Source organism: Marmota flaviventris, chromosome 17 (genome assembly GCF_047511675.1).
Source record: "Marmota flaviventris isolate mMarFla1 chromosome 17, mMarFla1.hap1, whole genome shotgun sequence".
Taxonomy (NCBI): Eukaryota; Metazoa; Chordata; class Mammalia; order Rodentia; family Sciuridae; genus Marmota; species Marmota flaviventris.
Genome location: NC_092514.1, coordinates 72,038,112 through 72,059,268, shown reverse-complemented (window position 1 = coordinate 72,059,268; position 21,157 = coordinate 72,038,112). Strand labels below are relative to the sequence as shown.

The 21,157-nt window shown below is 55.7% G+C and overlaps 2 protein-coding genes across 5 annotated transcripts in view; one reads left to right on the top strand and one right to left on the bottom strand.

Moving 5' to 3' along the window:
- Cdr2l (cerebellar degeneration related protein 2 like) overlaps positions 1 to 4,738 on the bottom strand; it is a 28,534-nt gene extending 23,796 nt beyond the window's left edge. The window contains exon 1 of the mRNA XM_071603197.1: positions 4,644 to 4,738. The gene's annotated coding sequence lies outside the window, so the exon portion shown is untranslated. The remainder of the gene's footprint in view (positions 1 to 4,643) is intronic.
- Positions 2,687 to 20,256, top strand: Hid1 (HID1 domain containing). Of its 4 annotated transcripts, none has more exons than XM_027955743.2 (19): positions 2,687 to 2,896; positions 7,878 to 8,027; positions 8,547 to 8,717; positions 9,302 to 9,415; positions 10,036 to 10,142; positions 10,385 to 10,501; positions 11,924 to 12,146; positions 12,311 to 12,367; positions 13,339 to 13,479; positions 13,652 to 13,742; positions 13,935 to 14,086; positions 14,175 to 14,253; positions 15,512 to 15,676; positions 16,929 to 17,156; positions 17,519 to 17,625; positions 18,081 to 18,161; positions 18,738 to 18,829; positions 18,996 to 19,154; positions 19,411 to 20,256. In XM_027955743.2, exons 1-19 carry the CDS (start codon positions 2,831 to 2,833, stop codon positions 19,472 to 19,474), a joined length of 2,364 nt encoding a protein of 787 aa, XP_027811544.2. In that variant the 5' UTR covers positions 2,687 to 2,830; the 3' UTR covers positions 19,475 to 20,256. The 4 variants fall into 4 exon arrangements, with proteins under 4 accessions (XP_027811544.2, XP_027811543.2, XP_071459297.1 ...); XM_027955742.2 differs by having other exon boundaries at positions 9,299 to 9,415; XM_071603196.1 differs by lacking the exons at positions 8,547 to 8,717; positions 9,302 to 9,415.
- Positions 20,257 to 21,157: the final 901 nt, after the last annotated feature.

Here is a 21,157-nt window from a genome sequence, read left to right as displayed (position 1 = left end):
GAATCCTCAAATTCATAAGGGATAGGTAATTTCTTTAAACATTCAAAAGCTCTGTTTTATTTCCTCCTAATATTTTCATGCATAAAACTAGACTTTTTTTTTCTATTTACTATACACTCTTGGTTCTTTTTCTTTCATTTAAAAAAATCAACTTTCTCAGGGCTGGGATTGTGGCTCAGTGGTAGAGCAATCGCCTAGCACGGGCGGGACCGGGGTTCCATCCTCAGCACCACATAAAAATAAAAAAATGCATTGTGTTGTGTCCATCTCCACCAAAAAATAAATATTTAAAAAAATCAACTTTCTCGAGGTCCAGTTTATGTACAGTAAAATTTACCATTTTTGGGGCATTTAGTTACAGGAACGTTGACAACTCTGTACAGGCATGGGACCACCACAGCACGGAGTTTCCTCATTCCCTGTCTCAGTCCCCGCATTCCACTCCCAGCCTATGGCACCTACAGTTCTCTTTTCTGTGGCCCTTGTTTCTCCTTTTCCAGAATGTCATATAAATGATAATGTTGTACATTTTACTTTATGCCTAGCTTCATTCACTTAGCATAAAGCTTTTGAGATCCAGGCACACTGTTGCTGTGTCGGTGGTTCCTTTTCATTGCTGAGTACTAGTCTCATTATGAATGAACTAATTGGTTTATTCACCAGCTGATGGGAAATTGGTAGTTTCCAGTTTGTGGTAATTATGAATGTAATTGCAGCAGCATCTGCCTATAGTTTTTTAAAAATATTTTTTAGTGTTGATGGACCTTTATTTTATTCATTTATTTATATGTGGTGCTGAGAATTGAACCCAGTGCCTCACGCATGTGAGGCAAGCACTCTACCACTGAGCCACAACCCCAGCCCCTGCCTATAGGTTTTTAAGTAGATCTATGTCTTCATTTTTCCTGGGTAAATACCTAAGTGGCATTATTGATTTTTTTTTTTAAGTACTGGGGATTGAATCCAGGGATGTTTTACCTCTGTGCTACATTCCCTGTCCTTTTTTATATTTTCTTTTGAGACAGGATCTTTGCTAATTTGCCAAGGGCTTCACTAAGTTGCTGAGGCTGGCCTCCAATTGTGATCTTCCTTCCTCAGCCTCCTGCTTCACTGGGATTACAGGCGTGCAGCATCACACCCAACTCGTGAGTTGCATAATAAATATATATTTAACTTTTTAAGAAACCACCAGACTATTTTCCAAAGAAGTATTTCCATTTTGCATTCCCACCAACAATGTATGAGAGAGTTCCAGTTGCTCCTCATCCTTGTCAGCATTTGATATTGTCAGTGTCCTTTTAAATCATTCCATTCAGTAATGTAGCATTATCTTATGGTTTCTATTTGCATATTCCTAACAACTGTGATTCAGAGTTTTTAATGTCACTCTGACCTGAACTGGGGTTGAGCAATTTGTAGAATGGATTATATATTTTTTTAAGGCCCAATAAAAGAACTATTCATTCATTTTCTTGGAGTGATTAGAAAAGCCATTGGATCTGCCAAGAATTTTGTTTCAAACAAGGACAGCACACTGTGGAGGAAAGATAGAGTTACCCTGTGATTGTTCCCTGTCTAGCCTGCTTTTCTGGTGAACCCTCAACACCCCTGCCCCCTCCTCCCCACCTCTCCACCTGCTCCACCCTGCATTCACACCCCAGATGCTGACTTGATGGTACATTCCTTTTTACTGTGGGATTCCAGTTTAATATAAATGTTACCTCCTTTTGAAGCATCCAGGACCTTCAGAGGCTTCTAGGCACAGCATTTAAGACAATGTTGTGGGAAAAGTGCAGCCTCTTTTGGAGCTGGGCTCTATTTGCTTTTTTGGATTTATTCCTTATTAGCTCTGTGGCTTTGGGAAAACGACTGAACTGCTTTTAACCTAGTTTTCCCAAGTGTAAAAGGGGGATGACAGTACCTACCTCAGGAGGTAGATATTTGTTGTTGTTGTTGTTAATAATTTGCCTCTATCGGATGCTTAGGTTGTCCTTGAGTAATTCTGCCCTCATTTCTTCCCAGCTATTCGCTCTTCAGGGCAGGCTCTGTGCCTCGGGCTGCGTGTGCTCCGGTCCCTGACACGGTGTTGGTAAACACCAGCCGCCCAACACACTTGTTGAATTGAAAGGGCCTCAAAGTATTCCAGGGAAGTCAGGTGGCCTGTGAGGGGTCCGGACCCACAGTGACCTCTGGCTCTCATGAAGCCGCGAAGTGTCTTTCCTGGGGCGGTGACACCTTCCAACAGAACCGAGGGCTAAGTCTGCAGCTTGTGCTCGGAGTAACTGCGGGTTTGTCTGGACACGTGGGTTTGACAGGTCAGAGAAAAGGGGACGAAGAGAAATAGTGATCAGGAAAAAGAATGAGAAAGACGGATTGAAAAGGAGGAAAATGTGGAGAGGGCCGACGGGAATGCGCCCCCAGCTTAGATAGAGAGTGAGGGTCAGGTTGGGGCGGAGGCGGGGGACGAGACTTGGGAGATTTTCGGGTCCTGGGGACTGAGTGGCGGTGAGGGAGACGGAGCGGGGACAACGCTCGGACGCAGGGGGAAAGGCGCGGAGGTACCACCGGTCCGAGCTGGGCCGGTTCTGGCAGAGCCGGGAGCTGTGTGTAGATCCAGCGGCAGGTGCGAGGGGCGGAGCCAAGGGAGGGCGGGGCTGCGGGGCGGAGCCACGAGGGGCGGGGCCGACGCCGGGCGGCGGGCGGGGTGCGCGGCTCGGCTCCTGCGAGAACAGCAGGGCGGCGGAGCTGGAGCCGGAGCCCGAGCCGGAGCCCGAGTCGGAGCCCGGGCTAGAGTCGGAGCGGGGGACGGGCCGAAGCGGGCTCCAGCGACATGGGATCCGCAGACTCCAAGCTGAACTTCCGGAAGGCGGTGATCCAGCTCACCACCAAGACGCAGGTGCGCTCCGGGGCCCCAGCATCCCCATCCACCTGCTGGGCTGGGGGCTGGGCAGGGCCGGGGGCTGCGCGAACTTGGCTCCCGGGGAGATGGGGCGACAGGCTGGTCCAGAGGGTGACGCAGAGGACAGCGTGGGAGCGAGACCCCTTGGCCTGTACCGCAGGGCTCCATCCCCTGGCCCTAGCCCCCCACCTCAGTCTCCTCTCCCGGGAACACCTCTCTTCCCGCAGCTGCTGCTGCCACCTTAGGCTGACGTGTGCCTCTCCCCGAGCCGGCGATGCTGCTGTCTGCCCGCCTCGCCCGCCCCCCAGCGCTCTCAGCCTCGCATCGTCAGCCTATCCCCCCACTCCCACCCACCCATCCGCCGCTCTGCTTCCCTCCCTGCCCTTCGGTGCCCACGGGTCCCGGACGCACAACCCCGGCTGACTCAATGCAAACAAAGCCGGGCCCGCGCCCGCCCGGGTCGCGAAAACAGCTGGTGCGCGGCAGCAGCGGCCTCGCTGGGCCCCGGTCGATGCCTGCGGCCAGGGAAGGCCCAGGTCTTCCTAGGAACACGCAAAGAGTGGTGGGCAGCGCGGCAGCCTGGCAAGGGGACCCGTCCTCAAGCATACAGAGCCCCAGTTTCACGGCAGTGGACCACTCCGGGGAGTCCTTCTTCAGGCTCTGTGGAATGGATGGATGTTGCCGGAATCCTATGTTCTCTGTTTTGGGGATGGAGACGGGATTGTCCTTGGTCTGCTGTCAAGGGAGCTGAGGGTACCTTTCAGCCTAGTCAATACTTACACACTCTCCACTGAGTCCACAAGTGGCACAGGGGACCACCTCCTTGTCCCCAAAGCAAACCACCTGGCTTCAGCAAGGCTGCTGCCCTGCCCACCACTTCTCTCCTTGCCCCTTGAATCAGGCCATTCTAGCCAACGGGATGCCTAATCCTGACTCCCTAGGTCCCTCGCTTGCAAAGGCTCTGGATTTATTGCCATTGGGGGGGCACCCCCACCCTGCTATTCTCAGGGCTCTCTCTTGCTCTTGGCAATTAGAGTGGGGTAGAGAAAGCCATCTACTCACAGAGAGTCAGTCACAGCCCCAGAGTCTGAACTTCTGCTCCCACACTCTCATCCCTGCGCTGGGAAGGTCAGGCGCTCAGCAAATGCCCAGGACCCATGGCGAGTCTCTAGCCCCAGCTGAGAGGCTCTTGATAAAAACCAGACCTGCTTCTCTCCATCCCCCTGGCTCCTGCCTGGTTCTGAAGCTTTGGGATGGGGCATTAGGTCTGTGACATGTAAGCCTTCCTCTCAGTGTGGGGCTGGGGGGTGGTTCCTGTGTTTACCCTCCTGGTGAGGAGTCACCTTGCTGCATGAATGTGGCTCAGCAGCTGGGTCCTTTGCCAGGCCAGCAGGGCGAGCTCACCAGGTCCCAAAGGATCTGCAGTGGTCTGGATTCCTACCTGTTCAGGTCCCCTCCTCCAAATACAGCCTTCCTCTATCTGTCCCTGGCTATAGCCTTGTGAGATTGTGCTGTTCTGTTTCCCAGCTGAGGACAGTGAGGTTTGGACTAGGACCTGGAGTAGACTGGAGACCAGCTGGGGCCTCCTTTGGGACAGCACTGGGGTTCTGCAGGTGGGAGAGGGTCTGGCTGTCTGGAGGAAGAGACCTCAGTGACCAAAGTCTTGGACCCTGCAGAGTGATCTTTTTGGGGCAGCCTGGGTGTGAGAACAAGCTCCCAAATAGTCAGCCTGGACTTTACTTACTCAGTGTTCCTGAGAGATTCAGTTGTCCACAGGATGATCTCTGATTTCAGGCTCTCAGATGCTGTGCTTTGGGTAGCAGACAAGTGGACCCAGCACCCTTTACTGTGGCCCAGGCCTGAGCTTGCTGCCGCTTGGCCTTCTCTGCCTTCCTGCTCTGCATCCTGTTTTCTTCCTGCTCCATCAGCCAGCCCTGGGCCAGGCCTGACCTTAGACCTGAGGGCCAGCAGCTTTGGCTTTGTTTCTTGATCCTTTCCTAGAGTAGGTAGGTCCCTGGAGGGCGGCATCTCTCGACTTGAGACTCCCTCCAAGATCCTGCATGTTTGGGGATTCTCTGCTGCAGGCCAGAGGAGACCTAGTGGGGTGGGATGTGCATGTTCACACATGTGCACACAATGTACATATGAATGTTATGGTGACATGGGCTTTCAGGACAGGTCATACTTAGCAGGTTGGAGCACTATTTTCTATTAGTTTCTGCCCCCAACAAGAGACTGTCAAAAGCTATAGCTGGTCCTCTAGGCCTGAATGGGTGTCTGGCCTGATAGGGCACCTGGCAAACCAGATTAGGAATACCTGGTTTCTGGGTAGGAAGTTCATTCTCTGTGCCCTTAGCATCAGGGGCCAGAGCAAAAATGCTTTTTCCAAAGAAAGCTTCCTGGAGTTGGGTGGAGGCTAGCTGGGATCACTGAGGTGGGAGCTCTCAGAAGCCCAAAGGGCTCCAGTGACCCTGGCTAATGCTGTAGTATCAGCCTGGTAGGGTCAGGAATGGTCACCAAATACCAATGTCTAAACTGCGATGGGACTAGGAGAGGAGGTCGAAGCTGAGGAAATGGGAGGCAGAACCTGTTCCTGAAGAGATCTTTCCTCTGTGTCTAGAAGAGGGCTTCCCTGGGCCTCCCCAGTCCCATCCTAAGTCTCTGCCTTCCTTTTGAATTCAGTTCTCAGATGATGCTTGCCTGATGAGTTAGGTCAGAGGTCATGTCTGCTTGATGTTCAACTGGACTCTTCCCCTTTAAGGGGGTAATGGCTACCTGGGAGGTGGGCAAAATGTCAGAGGTGGCAGCTTCCCAGAGGTGCTCCCAGATGGGGGAGAACCTAGGTTCTGGCCCCACGCCACTCTGGTCCCGGGCCATCTGGACAGGAGTGTCATGTTCCTATACCCCAGTTGCATATCTGAGAGCTGTTGGACTGGGGGCCTGAGGACCAGTGAACCCCAGCTCCAGGGCCCCTCCTTTGGCCTTTGTTCTTCTACCCACAGCTAACTTGCTCTACCAGTTCTGGGACTGAGCAGTGGCTATGTCAGGCCTGTCCTGAGGGCCAGAGCCACAAGTTACCTTATAGGTCCCTCGGGGTGGGGGTCTTTGTTCAGGCAGTGGACTAGGGTCTGTGTCAACCTTGGTGAGGCCTGCAACCCCAGCTCTGAGTTTGGGTAGACTCCCTGGCTGAAGGGGTTGCCAGGCCTGATTACAAATTCAGCTGAAAAAATGCTGTCTGAATACTGGCCCTATGCCTCAACTGCAAGGTCAGAGAAGTAGGGCTGGGGACTAAGGGCTCAAGGCAAGTGTGCCTGGACCCAAGTTGGGAACTGTGAAGAACAGGGGTGGGGGCCGGAGACTTGAAGAGGCTCCAGAGAACAGAATTATTTTTTTATTAAAAAAACTTATCTATATAAATATGTATGTATGTATATATATATATGTATATATATATATATATATATATATATATATATATATTTATGTATATTAATTCTGATAACAAGAATAATGTGTATAGAGTTCAGGTAGCCAGGCCATCAGGCTTTATGATCCCTGGGGTTTCTGAGAAGGGGGAAAAAAAAAAAAAAGGTTATGTTGATGGGATCAACCAGGGAAGGCATCTCGGAGGAGATGACCTTCAAAGGAGCCCAAATAGAGAGAGTCCTAGGCTCCCACAGATGAGCATGCAGAAGGAAAAAAGCAGGTGCTCAACCAAAAAATTATAAAACTTCCCAAGAGATTGTTGCCTTAACTAAAATCCTGCTACCTCATCTTCTAACCTTTTATTCATATGCAATTAAACATAAAATTATGATCATCCTATAGATACTTTTATAACTTGTCTTTTAAAACAAAATGTTGTGCTGTATTTTCCATTAGTTAATATCTTTGAAAATGGCTGCATAACATTGCATTCTATGGATGTGCCTTAGATTTTTAAGTAGTCACCAACGAATGGCTATTTAGTTCCAACTATCTACTGTTTCCAACAATGACTGAAACATTGTTGTAATAACAGTAAATATCTTCATATGTCACATCTCCAATTATGTCCATGGGAGAGATTTCTAAAAGTGAAATTCATTATTCAAATTAGTTGCCTTGGTTGCCTGAGCGACGGTCTGCATGATTCAAGGAGCACGTGAGTCTAAGGCATATTGCTCTGATAGGGCCTGGGGGACTTTGGAGCAGTGTTGGGGGAAGTGTGCTAAGGAAAGGGACACCTGGGTGATGGAAAAGACAAGAGCTATCAGGGTTATGTCCTAGGGTAACAGACACAGATGCAAGTGTGTGTGTGTGTTTGTATGTGTAAATCTGTTTGCACGCATTATGTGTGTGCAAGCATGTGTAAGGCAGGTCTTGGCTGACTTTGGGCCAAGGTTTGGACTTGGTCCAGTGGGCATCAGGGAGCCCCCATAGGTCTCTGTGCTTTATTTAGCACATGGGTTGGGGACAGTGTCGAGACAGGATTGAAGGAGGTAAATTTGGAGGCAGGAGCCCTGGAGAGAGAACTGAACTGAGCGGGGGCACATGTGTGGGGTCATCAGTCCTAGATTTGGCACCTGGGGGGGCATGCTGAGAGAGAGGAGGCTGAGGGGGAGAGGAAATGGAGCACATGTCCTCACTGTCATCTTTCCATGGGTCTAGGACCTAGTGGTATGGCTGGGGATTGTGTCAGCTGGCCAGGACAGCATTCCCTGCCAGAGGAGGATGGGGACACAGGCAGGACACGCAGCCTGCTGGATGCAGTGGCCAGTTGACCCCTGGAGTGCACATTCTAAGCCTGGCTGTGCTGGCCAGGGCTGTGGTAGCTGATCCACATCCATCACCCATTTGGGGAGACTCCCGGGCAACAGTTGGGATGGAGTAGGGGGCTGTGGCTTCACTCTTGGGATCTCTTCTGGCCACGATTTGGGTAAACTGTGTCCCCACTGGCGAGGGGTTGTATCAGTCTGGACACTGGGTCCCCCCACAGCCTGTGGAAGCCACGGATGACGCCTTTTGGGACCAGTTCTGGGCAGACACAGCCACCTCAGTGCAGGATGTCTTTGCGTTGGTGCCGGCGGCAGAGATCCGGGCTGTGCGGGAAGAGTCCCCCTCCAACCTGGCCACCCTGTGCTACAAGGTAAGGGCTGCCTGGCCCCACGTTGCCACTCCTGCCCTCCCCAGAGTGGCTGATGATGGCCCAGCCTGCAGTGGGAGAGGACAGGAACCCAGGACATCCCACCCCCAGGTCACGGTGCTCCTGAGGCTTCACCCAGTCCCCCTGCCCTGTGGCCCTCCCCTTGGGGAAAGTGAGTATGGCAGCCACAGTTTAGAGACCTCCGCCAAGCCTTGCCGAGCACTCTGCACAAGTCAGCTCACTTGCTCACCCTGTGAGGTGGCACTATTAGTGTCACAACTTTACAGATGAGGAGACTGAGGCCGAGACAGGTGTTGTCACCTACAAGGTCTTGGCCATCAGGTGGTGGCCCAAGCTCTGTTTCCCTGATGCTCTGGGCTGCTCTGACCCACACCCAGGTCCTCCCGGGCCGGCTGATCCCATCAGCAGAGATGGCCCTGCCCGGTGGGGCCTCTGACCCTCTGCAGTTGGGGTCCCCTCAACCTGGTCACCACCCCACGTGCCCTGTGCTGCTCCCCACAGGCTGTGGAGAAGCTGGTGCAGGGAGCTGAGAGTGGCTGCCACTCGGAGAAGGAGAAGCAGGTTGTCCTAAACTGCAGCCGGCTGCTCACCCGCGTGCTGCCCTACATCTTCGAGGACCCCGACTGGAGGGGCTTCTTCTGGTCCACAGTGCCCGGGGCAGGACGAGGAGGGGTCTGTGGGCCTGGCCAGGGTGGGTGGGAGGTGACAGGGCACATTCCTCCAAACCTCTTCTGGCATTTGGAAGTGTGGGGGCGGGAGTGGGGGGTGCTGCTAAGGATGGGGGTCAGTGATGCCTCCTTGGGTCCTGGCTTCCTCTCCCGTGGGGGTCTCTGTCCCTATAACCTGGAGGATGAAGGCTGAGGAGGGGAGCTGAGAGCAGGGGTAACTGTGCAGAGGCAGGAGCAGGGAGCTGGGCCTTCAGAGGGCAGAGAGTGCCATGCTGTCATCTCCCCTTGCACCCTGGGTTCGTCTCCAGCTAAGGGCAGAGGGGTGAGGCCTCGTGATTCCCAGCAGGGCCGAGCCCTTGACCTGGCACCCCAGTCAGTGGGGAGGTTTCCTCTCCGTTCTTAGCCCCTTTCCCTGCTCTGCCTCCTGCCATGGGAGGTTTGGCATGAGCAGAAGTCTACTTCCTCTTCCTCCATCCCTCTGCCCTCGGGTGCCTGCAGGGACCCAGTTCCTGTCCCCCACCATCCCTCAAGCCTTGGGTCCCCCTCTCCTTGGCCAGCCACTACTGAGGCAGCCTGCCTTCCCAGCAGGGTGAGGAGGAGGATGAGAATGCCCGTCCCCTGGCCGAGTCCCTGCTCCTAGCCATCGCCGACCTGCTCTTCTGCCCAGACTTCACAGTCCAGAGCCACCGCAGGAGCACGGTGGTAAGGCCCCACCGCCATCCCCACAAGGGTGGGCTCTGGCCCTGGGTTGGGGCAGGGCCACGTAAAGTCCCCTTGGATAGGATGCAGTCAGCAGAGTTGGGGTGCTTCAGGAGAGCTGGACCGCCTGGTACGCACGTCCCGGCTGGGGGTGGTGGCTGGTATACTGGAGAGGAGCCAGCTGGTGCCTGGCCCTGCCCACTGCCTCTGGGCGGCTGTGCATAGGCCTCCATTGTCTTAGTGTGCACGAGGTGGGTAGGGGAGTAGGGACCCAGCAGGACTGGCCTTCTCATTTCCTGTGGTCCGTGGGCTTGACCTTGAGTGTTCCTTGCCCTCCCACCACTGGGGACACCTTTCCCTGCCCCCCCTCCCTTCCTGTCTCAAACTGTACCGAGCAAGTAAAAACAATCCATGTAAGTGTTTGAAAAGTAATTCTTAAGCCACCTAAGAACATCCATTTCCTCCCTGTACATTGGGACCCAGGGTGTTTTGAGGGTGTCTTTAGGAGGATTCAAGGGTTACTGCCCCTGGAATGGCAGGAAGCTTGGGTTAGACAGGTTCTGTCACATACCGCCATTCACCTTGTGACCTCCCACCCATTCTCTTTCTGTCCCTGTCCCCAGGACTCAGCAGAGGATGTCCACTCCCTGGACAGCTGTGAATACATCTGGGAGGCTGGTGTGGGCTTTGCCCACTCCCCGCAGCCTAACTACATCCACGACATGAACCGGTGAGCGAGGCTCAGGCAAGAGCCCTCGGCATAGCTGGAGCCTGGCCGGGCTCCCGCACAACTCAGAGACCCATGGGGTCTTCCAAGGAGACCCTCTCCACTTCCATCCAGCTGTGGCCTTACAGGAGTGTGGGGTCATTTGTTTTTATGGACCTGGGCAGGGGTTCCGGCCAGGGTGGGCAGCCCCCTCCTAGAGGGGATGGAGATCCTAAGGTGTCCTGTTCCCATCAACCATCCCCCAGGATGGAGCTGCTGAAACTGCTGCTGACGTGCTTCTCTGAGGCCATGTACCTGCCCCCAGCTCCAGAAGGTGGCAGTACCAACCCATGGGTTCAGTTCTTTTGTTCCACGGAGAACAGGTGAGGGACCCCTGGCTTTTCTTTCCAGTGTCTTCCTTGTTCCAGGCACCCCTGAACTGAGACCAGTTCCAGCCCCCAGTTCTTCTTTGAGGGGGAGATGCTGCCCCCTGGTGGTGGAGAACTGTAACTTAACCACACTTGATACCAATGCAGTTCAGTGTCTCCTTGGAGTGACTGGGACAGGAACTGGGGACCCCTGGCTGACCAGGTATCCAGGTCCTCCATGTACAGCTATGCTGTGCAGTGGGATGTGAATCGCATGTGCAGTTATACGATCTAAGAAGTGAAAAAGAAACAGGTCAAATTAATTTTCCTAATATATGTGATTTAATTCAAACTATTAAAAATATCAGCACTTAACATGCAATCAGTTGACAAAATTGAGGTGTTTTACATTCACTTTCTCAAGCTACTTTTTCAAAGTCCAGTGTGTAGTTTACACTTCCAGCGCTTCTCAATTCAGACCAGGCACATTCATTAGCTGCAAGTGGCTTGTGACTGCCCTGTGGGGACAGTGGGTGGGGACTTGGGGTGGGGTGATCTACCCTGATGTGTGAGGAAGCTAAGCCCACGTGGGGGCACTCATGGACTACGGGGGCACTTTGGGGTATGTGTTGGTGTCACACAGCCACGTGGTAGGTTATTTGGTGCAGGTGGACATGCTCCCGCTGGGTACCTCCAGCTGTGCCCAGGCTGCGCTGGCAGTGCAGGCATTGGTGCCCAAAGGCTGGTGGCTGGCCTTCTTGCTTCCAGGCTCTGATCCCTATGTAACATGGCAAGCCTCCTCTTTCGGGTTTTCCTGGCCTCCTGCCCCACCTTGCCCAACTCCCAGAAGAGAAAGGAGCGGCTGACCCCCTTTCCCAGCCAGTCAAAGGCTGGCCAGAGTTTTCTTTCTCACACGCAGCCTTATCAGGCAAACTGCCACCTTCGTCACTCACTTAACCTCCCTGGGTCTCAGTTTCCTCACCTGTAAGATGAGGAGCTTGAACCCTGACATCAAACGAATCTGATTCAAGTCATTCCGTGGCCTGGAGCCAGGTGATGGGGCTGGGGCTCTGCTCCCCAGGGGGAAGCCCACCTTCTCCCTGGGCCTCTGGCCCCTTCTCTGAGCCTCATGGAGGGGTTCTGCCCACTGAGAAGCTAGGGGTTGAACATGCTTCCCTACAGGAAGTCCTTCACCAGTGGCCCTCACGCTCTGGGAGACAGATCCCTCTGTCCTCAGCCAGGCTTGGCCCAGGTCAGAGCTGGAGGTGGGCATAGCTGAACAGGGCCTTTCCCACTCAGAGGGACAAGCTCGTGGCTCTGCTCCCTGGCTGCCAGCCTGGAACCTGACCCTGGCACTTATTGAGTGAGGTGGCCCTGGGGGTGGCTGGAGTGCTGGCCTGAGGGGTGGCCTGCAGCCCTGCCCTCTCTCCCTTGCAGACACGCACTGCCCCTCTTCACCTCCCTCCTCAACACCGTGTGTGCCTATGACCCCGTGGGCTACGGGATCCCCTACAACCACCTGCTCTTCTCCGACTACCGGGAGCCCCTGGTGGAGGAGGCTGCCCAGGTGCTCATTGTCACCTTGGACCATGACAGCGCCACCAGCACCAGCCCCACTGTGGATGGCACCACCACAGGCACTGCCATGGACGATGCCGATGTAAGGCTGACGGGGAGAGGGTTGCTGCCCTGCTGGGGCTGTGGGCAGAGGCCCTGGGCAACAGACACCCAGGAGGCACCTTGAGGTGTGCCTTAGGAGGGACATTGCTGTTGCCACCCAGGCTGGGGTAAGGACCAGCTCACCATGGACTTCACTCTTGACAGCCTCCAGGGCCCGAGAACCTGTTTGTGAACTACCTGTCCCGCATCCATCGGGAGGAGGTGAGTCACACCCTGCCCTTGGATTCTTACTGTGCATCTCCCACAATCACTTTGGCTTTGTTGGGGGTGGAGGGAGTACTGGCCCCTGTACAAAGGAACCATGGTCTCTGCAAACTTGTGCCACCCCCAGGTTAAATAGTGAGGATGGGACTTTGGGGGTTTCCAGTTGTAGGAAGAGCCAGTGGCCTCAACTGAGTGGGAGTAACTGGGAAGGCTTCCAGGAGGAGGTGGCTCTCAGGTAGTTTCCGGGGTGGGGGACATGACGGTGAACAGTGAACTTAAAGACCAGGCAGACCGGAGTGCGTGTGTCTTGTGTCCATGGGGATGTGCTTATGCTCCCAGAGCCCTGACTTCTGCCACTGGATGAGACCCATAGCTGTCTCCACTTGTGAGGATAAAAGCAGAGACAGCCCAGCTTTTGGTGGGTGCTCTGAAAACCCCATATGCTCTTCGTGTGATGGGGTGACAGGAAGGGATATTTGGGAAGCAGTGTGGAATGATGGCACCTGTCAACAAGCCCACCTGGAGGATCGCAAGTTCAAGACCAGTCTTGGCAACTTAGCAAGACCCTGTATCAAAGTGATAAAAATTAAATAAAAAGGGCTGGGGATGAAGCTCAGTGGTAGAGTGCCCCTGGGTTTAATCCCTAGCAGCACAAAAACAAAAACAAAGTCCAGGTGGGCAGGGACCTGGTTTAGGGTGTGCGTGTGGGGTCACCAGGAGCAGCAGTCTGTTTAGAGGGCGGGTAACCTGGGAACAGGGGAGCCTGTGGTCTGCCGAGGGTGGGGCAGAGGCTCAGCTTCCTGAGGGGCCCACCCTTAGACCCTATTGATAATGTCAGAAACTGGGTCCCCCAAGCTCTGGGGGTTGGATGGGATGTAGGAGAGTGAAAGCATTGGGGGCGGGGCCTGGACAGGAAGCCAACGCCAGGAGGAGCCAGACTCCACAGACCCCTGCTCCCTCCCTCCCAGGACTTTCAGTTCATTCTCAAGGGCATAGCCCGGCTGCTGTCCAACCCCCTGCTCCAGACCTACCTGCCCAACTCCACCAAGAAGATCCAGTTCCACCAAGAGCTGCTGGTCCTCTTCTGGAAGCTCTGTGACTTCAACAAGGTGGGCAGGTGGAGGGGGAATGGAGACCTATAGATGGGGCTCATGGGCTCAGGCTGTGTCCATTTATCCCAAGGACAGAGAGAGCTTTGGGGTCTCTCCAACCTGGAGGAGGAGATGGGGTACAGTGGCTCCTTCCACTGACCCAGCCTGCCTGTTTCCTCACTTGCTCCAGAAATTTCTCTTCTTTGTGCTGAAGAGCAGTGATGTGCTGGACATCCTGGTTCCCATCCTCTACTTCCTCAATGATGCACGAGCAGATCAGTGTAAGATGGGGTGGGCATGAGGTACTGGGGGTTCCTGCAGATGGGTGGGGTCCTGCCAGTCTGTCCTGCCTCCCAGGAGCTCAGGTCTGGCGTCCTGACCTCCCAGGAGGGATTCCCTCCACCCCCCAAGATGCACCCCTGTCCTGGGCTCCCCACCACCACCCTGTGTGACCTCTGTGCCGCGTGCTGCAGCTCGGGTGGGCCTGATGCACATCGGCGTCTTCATCCTGCTGCTCCTGAGTGGGGAGCGGAACTTCGGGGTGCGGCTGAACAAGCCCTACTCAGTGCGTGTGCCCATGGACATACCTGTCTTCACTGGCACCCACGCAGACCTGCTCATTGTGGTGAGGGCTGGGCGCATGGGAGTGATGTCCTCTTAGTGAGTCTGGGGGTGGCGGGCACCCCATGATGCCCCTCTCTGTCCCTGCACAGGTATTCCACAAGATCATCACCAGCGGCCACCAGAGGCTGCAGCCCCTCTTTGACTGCCTCCTCACCATCGTGGTCAATGGTAAGGGCCTGAGCCCGCCTTCCCCAGGCCCACCACCAGGTGGCGCCAGGCCACAGGCCATGTCTCCCTGCTCCAACTTGCTCCATCCCATAGAAACAATGCAAGCCACTTGTGTACTGTGAAATGTTCTAGGACTATATTAAAAAACACAAAAGGCACAGGTGACAGAAGATTTATGATGTATTTACCTAAGCCACCATAACCAGAATACCATCATCTCAACATGTGACCGACACAAAAATTATTAATGAGATCTTTTACATTCTGTCCTACACCTAGTCTTCAAAATCTTGTGGTCCACGCATATGGCACATCTCAGGACTAGCTGTATTTCAAGTGCTTAATGTCCACATGTGGCTCATGGCTACTGTATTGGACAGGGAAGATTTGGGGTCATAGTGAGGAATGTCAAAGCCACCTCTTCTCTGCCTTTACCCTGCCCACCTGCAAGGACAAAAGTGAGCAGAATGGGAAAGGAGGTGGGGAGGCCTCAGGCTGGCTGGGCCCATCCAGGTGGGTGGCTGTGGGCTGGCACAGAAGGGTTTCATTGTAGGTGTCTGGGAGAGGATGGTGGTGGCCGGCAGTGTCTGGCTTGTCTGTGGTCAGGTTTGGCCCTCAGGGTAGGTGGGTGGTATAGGATCCAGGGATGCCTTTGGCTGGGCTGTGGGCTCTAGGGCCAGAACTGTCTTCAGGTAACTCATGCACATATTGGCTGCATCCCACAAATCTTACCTGGGTGCCAGCTAGGTGTGGCATATGTGAACAAGATAGCGCCCACCCCCATCCTCTGAGCCCTCAGCCTGGTGAGGGAGAAAGATGTGAGACGAGAGACACACAGATCAGGTTGTGTGCACGGACCCAACTACATGAGGGCTTTATCCCCCCTCACAAAGCTGTGCTAAAAGATACATATTAAGGATAACAGCAGCTTGGCATTCTAGAAAGACCCAAAAGCCCTGAGTTTGTATCCCTTCCTGCCCTATCATTGTATTACTGGGGAACTCGGACCAAGTTTATAAGCCTCCCTGAACTTCAGTTTCCTCGTCTGTACAATGGGGACAATCTTGTCCGTGCCTTGCCTGCAGGAGGTATGGCCAGAGTGAACTTGACCTCTACAGGCTCGGTCTCCCTGACTTTGTAGGGAACTTCACAGGCAGGAGCAGGATGGATTGGGAGTAGGAGCATGTGCTTCCCCCCAGGCCTGGGATGCCCAAGGGTGGTGGTGGGGGTCCCAGGAGTGAGCTGGCCTCTCTTGCAGTGTCGCCCTACCTCAAGAGCCTGTCCATGGTGACTGCCAACAAGTTGCTGCACCTGCTGGAGGCCTTCTCCACCACCTGGTTCCTCTTTTCGGCTGCCCAGAACCACCACCTGGTCTTCTTCCTTCTAGAGGTCTTCAACAACATCATCCAGTACCAGTTTGATGGTGAGGCTCTGGCCCAACCCCCTGGCCTGACCTCTGGGGCAGGGATAAGGATGGCCAGTGGGTGAGGCTGTCTTTCTGCCTAAGGAGGGCCGATACAGTGGGGAATGAAGGTGTGCTTCCCGCCAGGTGTGGTGGCACACACCTGTCATCCCAGTGGCTCGGGAGGCCGAGGCAAGAGAATTGCAAGTTCAAAGCCAGGCTCAGGATCTTAGTGAGGCCCTAAGCAACTCTGAGAGACCTTGTCTCTAAATTAAGAACTAAAAAAATAAAGGGCTGAAGATGTGGCTCAGTGGTTAAGTGTTCCTGAGTTTAATTAAAAAAAAAAAAAGATGTGCTTCCTGCCCATGTGGCTCAGCTGGAGAGGAAGGCACAGAGGAGGCTTTAAATATGTGACCCCCTGACCTGGATCAAACAGTTCCTCTGAAATTGGATAGCAGGGAGAAGAGTGGTAAGACCCTGATAGCTGTCCCAGCAGCTGTCCTGCCCAGTGTCACAGATGCCCCGCTGCCAGGTGTAAATTCAGGGTTTGCCTCTCACTAGCTTTGTGACTAGACACGGTACTCCACTTCTCAAGGCCTCAGTGGCCTTATCTATAAGATGGCCACAACATAGCACTGAAGTCCCTGTTGCAGAAGGTGTTGGCACAGAAAGCTCCCACAGGTAGCTCTTGGCACAATGTCTGGCAATTCACATATTAGCAATAATTCTTATTATTTCCAAAATAAGTAAAGTTTGCACTGATCTGTGAAGGACGAGTGGGAGGCATTATGGAGGGAGGATGACCTATAGGGAGGCCCTGGGATGGATGCGGAGCTCAAAGCAGAGCGTGGTATGAGGCAGGGCTGGTTGGGGGGCTACTGAGGCTCTGGAAAGCACTTTCCCCCATGGGGGAACTTGAATGGGAATGGGGGACCCCATCCTCCTGGGCTCCCTGGTTCAGGGAACACTTCAGAATATTCAACAGCTGGCTTGGTGTGGGCAGTGGGGCCCACCCCACTTTGCCAGGGATCTCCCCTTTAGTGCTGGGTCTTGAGAAGGGATGTGGGGAGCTCAGTCTGGAAGCTGTTTTCCCACAGTGTAACATCTGGCCCACACAGCTGGACCTGGCCCCCTCTCTTGGGCTCCCAGGACCATCTCCTGCTGCTGGGGAAGACACCCTCTTGTCCTGCAAACCCTGCCCCCACCCCCAAGCTGGCAGATTGGGTGGGGGAGGGCAACCGGCAGCCCTAAGACCAGGCGCTGCTGCCCACAGGCAACTCCAACCTGGTCTACGCCATCATCCGCAAGCGCAGTGTCTTCCACCAGCTGGCCAACCTGCCCACTGACCTGCCCGCCATCCACAAGGCCCTGCAACGGCGACGGCGGACCCCCGAGCCCTTGTCCCGCACAGGTTCCCAGGAGGGTGCCTCCATGGAGGGTTCCCGCCCTGCTGCCCCTGCAGAGCCGGGTACCCTCAAGACCAGCCTGGTGGCCACCCCAGGTTCGTCACCGGCAAGTGGGAGAGGGTGTGGCTACTGGCATGGTTGGGGGATGGGCGTGATCTCTGGGGTGTCACCCCATCCTGGCAAAGGGCATGGCCCTGCTGGGAACTACAAGGTGGAGAAGGGGAACAGCGATGAGGGTGGAGGCACAGGGTTGGCCCCTGGAGGGTGGCCTGGTGGCTGTGGGGCTTCTGGGATGGGAGTGGGCTCTGGGAGGGGGGGGCACGGGGCTGGGACCAGGGGAGATCAGACGCAGTGCCTCTACAGCATGTGGAGGACAAGGAGCTACCTGGGCCAGGACAGAAGGAGCATGTGGCAGGGGCCTTCACTCTCTCCTGTGTCCCCCCTGTGCCCCACTCAGGCATAGACAAGCTGACAGAGAAGTCCCAGGTGTCAGAGGATGGCACCTTGCGGTCCCTGGAGCCTGAGCCCCAGCAGAGCTTGGCAGAAGGCAGCCCAGTCAAGGGGGTGGGTAAGGGGGCAACAGGGACACGGGAGGCAGGTGAGGCTGGGTGTTGCCTTCCTCCCTGGCCTCTGTGGCATGGGCTGGGCCAGGGCACTCTGGGGTCACCTGTAGCAAGTGTCATGCCTAGGGCATCGGGGTTGGCACTGATGACTCGGGGGGTGCCATCACAGACCCCTCCCTTGTTTACTGGTCACAGTAAAGCCCTGGCTGTCAGCCTTCTCATCCATCAGCCTTATCTGAGGCTGGCCTTTACCCGTCCTGTCCCATCAGCCTCTAGTCCTAAACCTGTCACCAAGCTGGGTTGGGCCTGGGGCCCAGAGCAAAGGGTGCTGGGCTGGGCCTACCCTTCCTTTGGAAGCAAGTCCCCACGAGGTCTAGGGGAGAGACCTCATTGCCCTGTGCCCCTGCCCCGTATCCGCTTCCTTGCCCCTCACTTCCATTCCTCCCTGGGCACCAGGAGTCCAGCCAGCCATGGAGGGAGCAGCGTCGACTGTCCAGCCCATCAGCCAGTGGCCAGTGGAGCCCGACGTCAGATTGGGTGAGGGGCCTCGCACTGGAGGAGCAGGGATGGTGTGTGGGCAGGCGGCCCTGTGGGAGCTGAGTCAGGGGTTCCCTGATTCTAGGGACAGCTCAGTACAGATGGAGATGAAAATGTATCCAAACGTGCCTCTGGCATGGGAGCTGGGCTCTGGCTTCGGGTCAGTCCTTCCGGCTGGTGACCTTCCTCGTGTGTGGCCTCTCTTGGCTCAGCTTGCCCTGTCTACACTGTCGGCCGAGTCCCCAGCAGGATCAGGTTCCACTTTTGTGCTGACTGTCTGAATAAATCACCCTCTGATTTCCTCCCCTGGATCACTTCCCACTCACATTTCCACTGAAGGCAGAGCCATGGGATAATAAATGTCCTCCCTGCTCCCACCATTGCCAGGGTTAAAGGAGACAGTCTCCTGAAAGGCGCACACACAGCCACCAGCCGGTGGGACTGCTTAACATCCAAAGGGCTCTTCCCCTTAGTGAGAGTCCCTGTTCATGGTCCCTGCTGGGTATAGGCCATGGCCTGCTGGGAGAGAACCCCTGGCTCCGGGTCCCCAGCCCCAGAGCTCTGTCCCTGCCCCAGGTCCTCTCCTGGAAGTCGAAGCTGCCCTTGCAGACCATCATGCGGCTGCTGCAGGTGCTGGTCCCCCAGGTGGAGAAGATCTGCATTGACAAGTGAGAGCCTGGGCAGGCTCAGGGGCTCGGGCAGGTGGGCTTTGGCAAGGGGCCAGCCCAGGTTTGGGTGGAGGGGTGACAGGGACTGTGGGCCTCAGAGGTCCAGGGTGAGCCCCAAGCCCTGCTAGTCCACTTGAGCATGCTGGAGACCCCCTTCTTCCTGTAGGGGCCTGACGGACGAGTCAGAGATCCTGCGGTTCCTGCAGCACGGCACCCTGGTGGGACTGCTGCCCGTGCCCCACCCCATCCTCATCCGCAAGTACCAGGCCAACTCGGGCACCGCCATGTGGTTCCGCACCTACATGTGGGGTGTCATCTACCTGAGGTGGGCCCTGCTTACTATCCTGGGTGGGTCTGGGGTCCACCAGAGAGCCTGTCCAGCAGGGCTCAGCAGGGACCTTGGCTCCGGGTCTCCCCATCCACAGAGGGGTTAATGTCAAGACAGTCAATCATGGTGGTCTTTCCTGGTTGAGGGTTGGACCCCCTGTCCAGGGGGGACATCACGAAGAGAGTTTGGTTTGGGCTGGCTGTCACCTTGCATCTCCCTTCCTTGTGAAGGTGACAGCCCACTTCCTCTGCAGGAATGTGGACCCACCCATCTGGTATGACACCGATGTGAAGCTCTTTGAGATCCAGCGGGTGTGAGGATGGAGGCCTGCAGAGAAATGGAGTGGGGGCCCCTGGTCCCTATTGCTCCCCCTGCCCCAGTCTTCTGAGCTTTAAATGACCACCACCATGGCCTGGGGTGGGCAGAGTGGCCAGGTCCTCCTGGGTGGCAGGCCCCGGGGCTCCTAATGCCTGGGGAGGATGGAGCCCAGTTCTAACCCCCTTCTCCCCAGACGGGCCTCCTAGGAGCCTCGTGCCTCTGTGACTACAGGTCCTGCCAGAGCCCCCTCCCTGTTCTGGCTCCCTCTTCAAGACACATTTCTGTGCTGACCCCTCAGTGCCTGCACACTCCTGTGCTGCCCCACAGGTCACTGTGCCCTGATGGGTTTGCCCAAGGAGCCGTGGGCTGTCCTGAGGCACCTGGGCAGGTCTAGGGGAACCCTCCTGGCCTTCTACCCTGAAACCACTTGTTCTAGGTCGGATCTCTGCCAGGGCCCACAGGAAAATGGAGTGTGACCAGGCTGTTGGCTGAGGGGGCTGGGGGCTGGCCGACTACAGAGCCAGACTGGGGGCTCTTGAGGGTTTTAGGGGTTTGGAGTGGGGTATTGAGGGTCCCCTTAATATTCCCTGGGTCAGTGGATACAGCCTTGCTGTTGGGCAGGACCAGGGGGCAGTTGTCAACCCTACCTGCCCCACCCACTGTGTGGAGGATGGGGGTGCCACCACTCCAGCGGCCCCCGCTCGGGCCTCTGGGTCTCCCTCGCCCCACCTGGTCAGTACAATCTTTGCTCTGTACAATCGGCCACTTTACACAATAAAACCTCCCTCTCTAGCCTCTGCCTCTGTGCTTGGAATGGGGGTAGGTGCCAGACTGTGGCCCTTATCTTCAGGGCAGCTGGGGACTCTGTACCCCAGAGTCCGTCCCCTGAGGGTTCTTAACAATGACTAGGAACTGGCATTTGTCATTTTGAGTGGGAAAGTAGGATTGGGCCCTGTCAAGTAGGTTTAGGCCCTTGACTGTGGCTACCCAGAGAAAAGCCCACACAGGAGAGGCTGAGGGCCTGATTCTCAGCCCCGTGGGTGGCCCCAGGAAGTGTTGGGGGGCCCTGGGGCATTGTTTGCTGGTGCCTCACTTCCGGGGAGTGGGAACCCAGGGGAGGGTTGAGCCTCTGGGCCTCTCCCTGGGCACAGCCGGCTGTTTGCACTGGGCTCAGGGAGATGGATGGGCTGTCAGGCCTGCCTTCTCACTCACCTTCCTGTTCCACCTGATGGCTCAGGGGGCCAGGCAGGCCTAGGGACCAGCTGCCAGAGGCTGCAGTGACCACCTGTGGTGAGCCAGCAGCAGAGGGTCCCCTGGAGGCACTGTCCTAATGGTGGAGGGTGGAGGGTGGGTACATGAGCCCTGGGTTGGATCAGAGAAGGGAAGGAGTGGACGGGCCCAGGAATGGGTCTGTCCGGGCCCACAGCACTGCCCAGGAGGACCATCCTTCCAACCATGCCTGGAGTAGCAGTTCTGTCCCCAAGAACAAATGCCACGAAGCTCAGAAGTGATCGATCAAACAAACAGGGTTTATGGCAGCAGCAGAGAGCTGTTGAACCCCACCTGGCAGTTAATTAACGAGCTCATTAGGAGACGGGGTGTGTGGGGAGGGGCGGGGCTGCCTGCCAGCTCTGAGCTTGCAGGAGGTCCTGGCCATACTCAGGCCGTGCACCCCTCCCAGG